At 53.1% G+C, this 10,528-nt stretch overlaps 1 protein-coding gene across 1 annotated transcript; it reads left to right on the forward strand.

Moving 5' to 3' along the window:
* The first annotated feature begins 6,736 nt into the window (after positions 1–6,736).
* Positions 6,737–9,370, forward strand: LOC102493219 (somatotropin). The gene is made up of 4 exons (XM_006146835.1): positions 6,737–6,826; positions 8,553–8,669; positions 8,811–8,972; positions 9,170–9,370. Exons 1-4 carry the CDS (start codon positions 6,737–6,739, stop codon positions 9,368–9,370), a joined length of 570 nt encoding a protein of 189 aa, XP_006146897.1.
* Positions 9,371–10,528: the final 1,158 nt, after the last annotated feature.

Here is a 10,528-nt window from a genome sequence, read left to right on the forward strand (position 1 = left end):
CTCCCTCCCAGCCAGGCTGTGCTCTTCTTCCTGCTGGCCTCGGGAGACCCCCTTCATGCTCTGGACTCAGGTAGGGGAATCCCTACCCTCAGGGAGCTTCCAGTTCGGCTGGCAAACCAAGGCCAGCCTGTGGGAACCAGTTAGAGAAGAGCCCACTTTGACTAGAAGCCCCTGGAGTTCCAGGTGGGGCAGGCGGGAGGTCAGGCAGGCCTGGGGTCCGGGTAGATCTCCGGCCCTCAGCAGGCAGCTCTGGGCCAGGCTGGGCAAGGCCTGTTCCCTCCCTGGTCTCTAGGCTGCCAGAGGGAACGGGCTTGTTTTGGCATCTGCTTCCACTGAGCTGGCCCCTCCCTTTCCTGCTACTTTGCATAGTGGCGCTAATTCTGTCCCCCTACCTCCACAAGGGACCTGGGCAGCCAGGCAAGGGTAGATGGTAGGGAGAGTCTTCACTTCTCCAAGCAGGGTCACCCCCTGCTTGGGGCAGCCCTGGGCCAGGGGAGGCCTTGACTTTACTGAAAGATGATTTAAATACCTTTAAATCACTGCATTTCCCTATCACTCTGACAGGCTTGTTGACAAGAGGTCACTGGAGCATCAAGGCTTCCCCTTCTACCGGAGGCATGTGTCTTCATGAGTGATGACATGGAAGCCCCCAGTTGTTTGTCCTGCTGTGTCAGGGGCTTATATGGCGGGTGTCCCCGTGCCTCCTAACGGGTCCCTGTGCCCCAGAACTGACTTGGGAATGGTAGTAAAGCTGAGTGGGGATGAGGCATGTATTCGGTCTCAGTTGCTTTATCTGTAAAATGGGGGTCATAAGACCTAACTCAGGGAAGGAGTTGAACCAGATGCTTTTTTGTTTTATGTTTTTTTTAAATCATTTAAGGATTTTTTACTATAGGGCAAATGTACTTGCCAGAGAGATAGAGACAAACAGAGAGACAGAAAGTGAGAAATCACCTTCCCGAGGGGGTGGTCACATCGCAATCCCTTCTCTTCCATTCTCCTCTTGGGATTTTGGGCACACATGGACATGCGCTAGCATGAGTTTCAAGCAGCCTAGTCTGGGACTTGAACTGCAGTCTGCCATGTGGGAGTCCAGCACCTTAAGCACTATGCCACCTGCTGGTTCCACCAGATCTTGTTTTTTTTAAAATGATCATGCACTAAAGCCGAGCTCGTTTTCCTCGGGTGTACAGTTCTATGGCTTTCAGCACTCGTACAGATCTGTACAGCCCCAGAGTCAGGGTTCAGAACACCAACCGGAAGCTCCCCTTGGGCCCACTGAGTACATACTGAGCTCCTTTCAAATGCCAGTTTGGGCCAGTCAGTGGATCCCACTTGGCTGAATGCATGGTTTGAATCCCAGGTCTAATGGTTTGAAAAACACACCAGGCATGTGTGTGTGCATGCCCAAAATCCTGAACGGAGAGAGAAATCGGGCAAAAGGAATTGCAGCTTGAAGAGTACCCGTGGGCAGTGCTTTCTTATCATCTTTTTTTTTTTTTAGGGCACTTGTGCTTGACAGAGAGACAGAGACAGAGAGACAGAAAGTGAGAAATCACCCCCCAAGGGGGGGATAGCCATGCCGTAATCCCTTCCCCTCCTTTCTCCTCTCAGGAGTTTGGGCACGGACATGCACCTGGTGTGAGTTTTAAGCTACTGGGTCCGGGACTTGAACAGCAGTTGACTACATGGGAGTCCAGTGACACAACCACTATGCCATCTACTGGTCCCAGTGCTTTCTCGCTTTTCCTCGCTCTCTGATGAGTGCAACACCCTTTGGCAAATTAAAGAAAAAAAAAAAAGTCAATTAGATGTTTTGAGCCTCTCGTATTCCTTTACGTTATTTTGCTCAACCCCCATGTAACCCTGGAAGGGGGGGTAATATCTCCTTTTTTACACACAAGGGAATCAAGAGCCAGGGAAATGGCCATCACTGGCCAAAGTCACTCACAGCCTCTGAGTCCCCAAACCCAGTGCTCCTCCCACGTCACCACAGCTGCTTCCCTAGAAAACCGCAGCACTGAGACGCCAAAGTAAAGGCAAAGTGGAAGGACGGGGGGGCGGGGAGATCCCTGGGACAACTTCGCCTGTCTTCAAAGGTTCATGTTTTTGTTTGTTTGTTTTTGTTTTTTTTTTAAGAATTATTTATATATTTAATTCCATCTGTTATTATGTTTTCATTTGACCAGACAGAGACAGAGAGAGAGAGAAAGGGAAAACAAGAAAGCAAGCCACCAGGTTCAGGACTGGAACCACCATTGGCCATGTGGAAATCCAACACCCTTAACCAGCACGCCACCTGCTGGCCCCAAGGTTCATGTTTTAAGAGGTTTATTTTTTCCATCATTCACAAGTTTGAACCCCCCAAAATCCCACTGGCTCTTAACAGGGTTTCAGTGGCAACTCTAAGCACAGGAAGAGCATGCCACTGGGCCCCGTTCCTAGGAGCGGCCTCTGCTGTCCTCCTGCCCTCCCCTCCACAGAAGGTAGCTCCGAGGCCTCTGGGTGGGCACATGCCTCACTGCCCACTGGGGGAATCCAGCCAGGTCCCTGGGGACCCTGGTTTAAGCACAGGCTGGTTCCTCCTTCATTCTAGCTTGACTTCCGGCCCCGTTGCTGCAGGTGCTGCCAAGGTTGGGGTGATCTGACCCAAGGCTTTGGGTGTTTTTCCAGCAGAATCAGAGGTGAAAGAAAAACAAAACAAGTCACAAAAAGTCACCACTGTTTGGGCGGCAATGGCAAGTTAGTCTCTTAGCAGGTGTCTGGCCTGGTGGACTTTCTGGGCAGGGCCCTCAAAGGCCACCTTGGAATGGACGTTGGGGTCCCTGGATTCTATCTGCTCTCTTTAGAGCTGGGTTCAGAGCCTGCCTCTGTGACATTCCTGAGTGTGGGCCATGTCTCCAAGCTGCACTTGGCGCGGCTGTTGACGAGGTTGCAAACAACAAACCTTCTGCTTGGGGCGCCCAGCTGTCCTCTCCAACCCGAAAACCTGCTCTTGGAAACTTAGGTGACAGCAGACAGCAAACGTGAACAAGCATTACATCCCAAGTTCAGAGCGTAGTTGGTTAAAGCACACTGAGACTTACCCGAATGCGATGTTCAAATGGTAACAAAATGGTGCCTTTCCTTCGGACCTACCGCCACTTCCCCCACGTGGCAGGGCAGAGGGGAAGGCGGGAATCCGCTGGGGTCGGATTCCGCACATGGTGAGCCCGCACAGAACGTCGGGATGAGCCGGGAATCAGCACATGCTACTGGCTCGTCTACTTTCTCATTGACTGTCTGTTCAGGTACATATCGCCATACGTTCCACTTCCTGGCTCTGTGGCATGAAATTCCCTCCACTAGGAGGAGAATAAAAGGGCTCTGCCTAGCCATCCCCTGCTATTGGACATTCCTTGGGATTGTCTTCCCATCCACTCAGGCCACTCTGCGTGGATTCCTGGACCCAAGGCTGTCTCACCCCTCCACTTACAGTTTATTCTCTCAGCCATTTCCTTCATGGGAGTTTTCTCCATTTAAAAGCTCTGTCTGTAGCTGACCATTACATATTTCATTGTTTGCTGTCATCTTCCTCCCAGGCAGACTGTAGGCTCCAGGAGAGAAAGGATTGTGACTTTTGTTCCTTTCATTAAAAGGTCCAGCCTCAAAGAGCGTGTAGTCCAATAAGGGAATAAGATACCCACAAATAAACACAGGACAGGGCAAAAAGAGCAAACAAGAGACCAGCAGGTGGCGGTAAAAAGAGCCAGCAGGGGACCAGTAGGTGGCATGGTGGTTAAGGTGCTAGATTCCCACATGACCCACCACAGTTCAAGTCCCAGACTCAGCAGCTTGAACATCACGCTAGGTGCATGTGTGTGCATGCCTGAAGTCCTGAGAAGAGAATGGAGGAGAAGGGTCTGGGTTGGCCATTTCCCCTGGTGGGTGATCTCTCTCTCTCTCTCTCTCTCTGGCAAGGGCATATGCCCTATGGTAAAGACAAAACCAAAAACAAACGAGAGAGATGGTACCCAACAGGAAAGCACGCCAGGGTTCAGAGGGTAGGAAAGTGGAAAAGCATGATACTCTGCAAGGCAATCCCATATGGGAAGGTTCCCGGTTCAAGTCCAGGGACCTCGCTGAGTACACTGGGCACAGACACATCTGTGATCCAGGGCTGGCTGAGGCTGGGGTGAACCACAGCATGAAGACCCTGTTAGGGGCGCTCTCTCTGTCTCTGTCTCTCTCTCTCTCTCACTCTTGCTGATGGAAGAAATACATAAATTTAAAAAAAAAAAGGTAAATCAGACTGGCTGGTGGGGTGGTGGTTAAGGTGGCTAGATCCCACACGGCCCACTGCACAGTTTGAGTACTGGACCTGGCAGCTTGAGGGACATGCCAGGTGCATGTGATGGAAGAGAAGAGAGATGGAAGAGAAAGGGTTATGGCATGACCATCCTCCATGGAGGGTGTTTCTCATTTTCCTTCTCCTTCTGTCTCTCCCAACCAAGCACACATGCATCCTCTAGCAAATTAAAAAGAAAATGGGGGAAGCACCCCTGGCTCCCCACAACTGCGGGACACACCTTGGTACTAATTACCCCTTTTTTAGTGGGACTGTGTCCCTGGGGAATAATCCTCAACGGGGAAATGACTTAGCCTGTCTAGTCTGTAGATGGCTATAGACTTCCAGATTGTTCGGAGATCAGTGTAAGCGACGTTCCCATCAACACATGGCAATGCCTGCCTCTGCCCCCGACCCAGCCCTCCAAGGCCCTTCTTCCATGCTCGAGCCCTCTGCTCACATCGCCAACTCAAGGGCCCAATGAGATACGGGAAGTGAAAACGCGATGTACACTGAAACGTGCAGTGCAAATGTAAAGGGTGATGTGACTTGCTTCACTAAATCAAGCTACATCGGGGTGTTTTTTTCTACTGCTTTTCTTAGCGCCTGCAGACACCCCAATCTGGGGCTGAAGTTCTTGGCGTTCATTTCCCCCCATCTTCATTGAATACTTCTGTGGGGAGACTTGATCCCTGTCCTGCTAGCTTTGCACTGAGGAAAGTTCTGTTCGTGTCCCACAGTGCCACCATCTGCACTAGAGGAGGCTTCTAAAGAGCTCGGTATGGCAGAAAGACTGGAGGCCATGGGGAGCCCTCGCGTAGAAGCTACTTTATCTCTTTGAGCCTCAGAGTCCAAAAATATGAAGCAGGAGTCACCTCCTATTGTTCAGTCTAGAACTTGGCACATGGTGGGTACTCAGAAACATGGATCTTCTCCCCACTTACCATGGAAAAACCCTTGGAGGGTGTTGGGAGCCAAAGGGACGTAGAGTATGTGCTGTAACAAGCCTCAGCCAAAGGAAGGAAGGACAGAGCTAGCAGTAGGTAACATCCTCTGATGGCCAAGGGGCAGTGGAAGGAGATGCCACCAGTCCTGCTGAGGCTATCCCTAAGGCCAGGGTGAGAATGGCCTGAAAAATGAGATCACGGAAAGCAGCAGTTAGCGTAATGGCTACGTCGCTGGACTCCCACGTAGTCGACCGCGGTTCGCGTCCCGGACCCAGTGGCTTAAAAAACTCACGCCAGGCGCATGTGCGTGCGTGCCCAAGATCCCAAGAGGAGAATGAAGGAGAAGGGATTGCAGCATGCCCATCCCCCCTGGGGGATGATTTCTCGCTTTCTGTCTCTCTGTCTCTCTCTGTCTGGCGAGCGCACGCACCCTGTAGCGAAAACGTCTCAAAAAAAAAAAAATGAGATCACTTGCAACCTCAACTTGAACCTAAGAGGGGCTTTTGGAGTCTGGAAAGGCCACTTTGGGGTCAAGGGGCAATCTGTGACCTTCCCCAATAGGTTCAGAGAACCTCAGTGGTCAAGTATGAAAATAGGGAGGCCTTCCAAATTCACTGAGAGGAATTCATGGATTCATATTTATAAGGAAGGTGTTCTTTTTTAAAAAAAGATTTTTGCTATAGGTTGTGTGTGCTCACCAGATAAACACAGACAGAGACAAAAAGCGAGGACTCACCCCCACCCCACCCCACCCCCGGAGGGATGGCCATGCTGCAACCCCTCCTACTACATTCTCTTATCGGGATCTTGGGCATGCACGCACACACGCCCGGTGTGAGTTTAACCCTGTGGTCTGGGACTTGAACCACGGACGACTACATGGGAGTCCAGTGATGCAACCATTACACCATCTACTGGTCACAGGAAGGTGTCTTAACATCACTAAGGTGACTGGGGAATTCCTCTGAAGCCCTTTGTGGCTGACATCAGAGATACTACCAAGACTTCCTCACAGGCCACATAGTGGCCATGGGCAGTCTCTGAACCTGATGGAACCAGGCATCAGGCCCCATGCGGTACCCAAGAGCGAGCAACTTTCCAGGGCTAGAGTGAAAATTCCATGTCTAATACGAGTCTAAGAGCTTGTCTTCTACTAGCAAGGGATGTTGAACATAGTGTCCATCTGAAGACCCTGGGAAGGTCTGAACGGGAGAAAAGGATCATTGACTCCCACATCACACACAGTCCCTTCAATTCTTCCCTCTGGGCCCACCACTTGCCACGGTAACCTTTTTGTGAAGGAGTATCCTTGGGGGTCTCAAGTGTCTCTGGGCCAACTTACTTCTGGGGTCAACAGAACTGAAAGTGGTGGGAAGAAATCTCCCCCTAGGCCGGTCCCACCTGTTCTTGTCTGTAACCTGCCTGGCGGGCGCCTCAGCCCCACCGTACCTGTGCACACCTGATGTGGCTCTCAAGCAGTATCCAGCTGGGGCTCCTGCAGCCCTCACCCTCAGGGAGACCTGAGACTTCACCCATGGTTGAAAGTCCGCAGGTAAGGCCCGAGCCTTGGTCTAGTGGTCAAGGGAGGCAGATCCCACCTGGTCAACTGTGGTTGGAATCCTGGCCTCAGCAGCTTAAAAGTCATGCCAGGCATGTGTGTGCGCTCGTGTGACTGAAATCCCCCAGGGTGGAGAAATGGAGGAGAAGGAATTGCACCGTGATCATGCCGCATTGAGACGTGTTTTCTCCCTCTCCCTCTCTATCTCTGTCTCTCTCTGGAAAGAGCACACACCCTCTGCAATTAAAGAAAGGGAAAGAAAGGGCCAGTTGGTGGGCTGGTGGTTAGGGTGGCTGGATCCCCACACAGCCCGGCCAACTGTGCTGTTCAAGTCCCGGACCCAGCACCATGTCCTGTGTTCTTTCCACTGCTGGGGAGGAGACAAGCCCTCCAGGGCTTTTGCAATTTCAGAACCCTCTCACAGTTTCAGGCAGTGGGAGGAAGCCTCTGGGGTTCATGTCAGTCCTGTGAGCTCCTCTTCCCGAGCTGCATTCCTGTGTCAGGTGCAAGGAGCAGGGGCAATACTTCAAGTTCCAGTCATTTACTTCAGGAGCCTGGGAGAGCCTGGGAGAGCCTGGGAGACCCCAGTCCAGGGAAAGGGGAGGGCAATGTGTGTGGCTGGTGCCCCCTAGTGGTCAACATTAGAGAGCAAAAGGGATGGGGGATTCTGGCTGAACCATGGCCAGGAACCCCAGAAATTCAAGGGCTGTCCTTGGTGCCTTTCCCCAGTACATATTCTCACTGATGAGTGGACAGAACCTTGGAAGGAGGAGGACAGGGAGGATAGAGAGGAGAAGGGGCCAGCCCAGCCCCCAAGGAGCAGTCCCCTGACACTGCCCCCTTTTGGGGACCAGGTTGCACCCTCTTCACCCAGACAGACAAGGACACGCTTCTGTACACCTGGACTCGGGTACTCCCTTCTACCACCTTCTCCTCCGAAAGAGGACGGAGTGGGTGATCTTTCTAGCTGAGACCCTGTGCACACAACCCTCACGTGGCTGGTTACGGTTGGACAGAGACTGACCCCAGGAAAGCGGCGTCTAAATTATCCATCAGCACAGCAGCCCGTGCATAAATGTATAGAAAATAGATGGAGCGGGAGGGGGCCAGGGTATAATAAGGGGCCACCAGCAACCAACTGCAGGATCCTGGGCCCAGCTCCCCAACCACCCCGGGCCCTGTAGACAGCTCACCCAGCTACAATGGCTGCAGGTAAGAACCCCTAAAATCCTTCCGGGCACAATGTGTTCTAATGGTGCTGTGGGAGTCCCGCAGATGGGAAGGGCTCTAGCGCTTGGGCTGGGGGTTTCTGACGTGGGCAGAGCTATTTCAGCCAGATGTTTGGCCATGATGGTATGTTCTCACTCCCCTCACTCCCTGGGTTAGGGGCAGGGGTGGGAGGGTGAGAAAGGCCCTGGGGCAGAGCGAGCTGGTCCTGGCACTGCCCCTCCTGCCCCTGCCCATCCTCCCCCGTAGGGTCCCGCACCACCTGGCTGCTGGCTTTGTAAGCGCTGGGGAGTTGGTGCAGGGAGGTAGTGGGGGGGAGGGCGGGGGAGGGAATGGAAGTGGGACCTCCCCACACACCAACCCTGGGAAGTACTGGGGGAAACTACGGAGCTCAGTGCTGTATTGCACAAATAGAGACGCAGCCAGAGGAGGGGTGCTCAGTCCAGCCGTGGCAAGAGCTGCCTGGACTTAGACCTCGGCCATCCTTCCCCAGGAGCGTGCCTACATCCCCGAGGGGCAACGGTACTCCATCCAGGCTGCCCAGGCTGCCTTCTGCTTCTCAGAAACCATCCCAGCCCCCACAGGCAAGGACGAGGCTCAGCAGAGATCCGTGAGTGACCCCCACTGGCTCAGGACCAAAGCTCCGTCTTTCTATAGAAGCACTCCTCCCCTGCCCCCTAGGCTGGAAGGGCATGGGAGGCTCTTGGCGGAGGGTCCCAGCCACACAGCCATGGTCAGCTCTTCCCTGCAGGACATGGAACTGCTCCGCTTCTCGCTGCTGCTTATCCAGTCCTGGCTCGGGCCCGTGCAATTCCTCAGCAGAGTCTTCACCAACAGCCTGGTGTTTGGCACCTCAGACCGCGTCTATGAGAAGCTCAAGGATCTAGAGGAGGGCATTCAAGCCCTGATGCGGGTGAGAGGCACACGACCCAGCCCTGGAGAGCTCAGCTTCCCTGGTGTAGGCAGAAAACTAAGACTGCTTTTCCGAGGACAGGCTTGACCTTCATTTCTCCTTGGGAATCCTCTCCCTGAGAGGGAGGGAGAAACGTGGGCAGGAGTGGAGGGTGCAGCGCTCCAAAACCTGGTCTCTCCTTTCCCTTCCCTTTGCAGGAGCTGGAGGATGGCACCCCCCGGACTGGGCAGATCCTCAAGCAAACCTACGACAAGTTTGACACCAACCTGCGCAGCGATGATTCACTACTCAAGAACTATGGGCTGCTCTCCTGCTTCAAGAAGGACCTGCACAAGGTCGAGACCTACCTGCGGGTCATGAAGTGCCGCCGCTTTGTGGAAAGCAGCTGTGGCTTCTAGGTGCACGGCCTTTCGGCTACCCTCCCCAGAGCCTCCCCTGCCCCTCGGGGCCACTCCAGTGCCCTCCAGCATCATACTGTCTGGCCAGGTGTCTTTCTGTCATGGGGTAGAAGGGGAAGTATGGCGCCAGGGCGGGTTGGAACGAAAGCCACAGGGATCCTGTGAGCTCTGCTTGAAACCAGGATGCTGGAACACAGCTGACCCGGCTCTTCCTGGGCTCCTCCAGGACACACGAGTCCACTGTCCTAGGCTGGTGGTCCCAGCTGGCTGAGCGGTCGTAGTGCAGCAGGTCACGTCACAGGTCACCCTCATAAAGTACTTGGAGGCATTTCTGCCTTCCCCACCAACACAGCAACACTAAATCCAGCCCCAAGAGTGGGAAGAAACAAAAACAAGACAGGCCATTAAGAGCAGAAGCGCACAGTCCGATGGGTGAGGAAAATGACATCATTTCTGTGCAGAAATCTTAAGGTGAATACTCATTTGGCCCCATTTCCACTGAGAAATGAGAAGGATGCAGAAGTGGGTTTGGAACACACAGAACCAGAGTGTTTGGGATCCAATCTGGGGCAAGAGACCTGCAAGAGAGAGTCTAAATTGGGCGGTGTAAACACAGAGCCAGAGTGCCAGGTGGGTCATTCCAGAAGCAAGGGGGATGGACATGAGAGGAGAGGTCACAATGACACTCAGCCTCCTTGTGAAGGGCACAGCGGAGCAGAGGGGACCAGCACAACCGATGGCCTCGGGCCCTGATGACCAAGGTGGGCCCATCCAGCCGTGTGGCCACGTGGGACTGACTGCAGGGACAGGGCCACCAGTCCCTCTGATTCTTCTCCAGCCAGGACATCCAGACTTCAACAGGCAGTCGTTATTGGACACTGGCACCTAACCCACATTGAAAACATTTAGAGGGCAGGACTTAGCCCACATTTCACTCTGTGGACTAGCAATTTTGTTCTAAGAGCAGAGGATTGAGATAGCTGGGTATAGAGGAAAGAATAAGACTTAGGTGCAAAGTCTGAACAAATTATTGTGCTTGCGAACAAATTACCTGGCCACCCTGAGATAATAATACATTGCTTAACAAGGTTTAAGTGAGGATTAAATGAAATGGCATTTCCACAGTGATCAATGTTTTACAGCACTCAAGAAATTGCA

Source organism: Tupaia chinensis, unplaced genomic scaffold (assembly GCF_000334495.1).
Source record: "Tupaia chinensis unplaced genomic scaffold, TupChi_1.0 Scaffold000187_1, whole genome shotgun sequence".
NCBI classification, from domain to species: Eukaryota; Metazoa; Chordata; class Mammalia; order Scandentia; family Tupaiidae; genus Tupaia; species Tupaia belangeri.

What these genes read in the sequence shown, in the direction of transcription:
- LOC102493219 (XM_006146835.1), top strand. Translation starts at nt 6,737, where the DNA reads ATGTGGCTCTCAAGCAGTATCCAGCTGGGGCTCCTGCAGCCCTCACCC. An exon ending in ACGAGGCTCAGCAGAGATCC is followed by an intron (nt 8,670 to 8,810) that starts GTGAGTGACCCC and finishes TCTTCCCTGCAG; the next exon opens with GACATGGAACTGCTCCGCTT. An exon ending in GCATTCAAGCCCTGATGCGG is followed by an intron (nt 8,973 to 9,169) that starts GTGAGAGGCACA and finishes TTCCCTTTGCAG; the next exon opens with GAGCTGGAGGATGGCACCCC.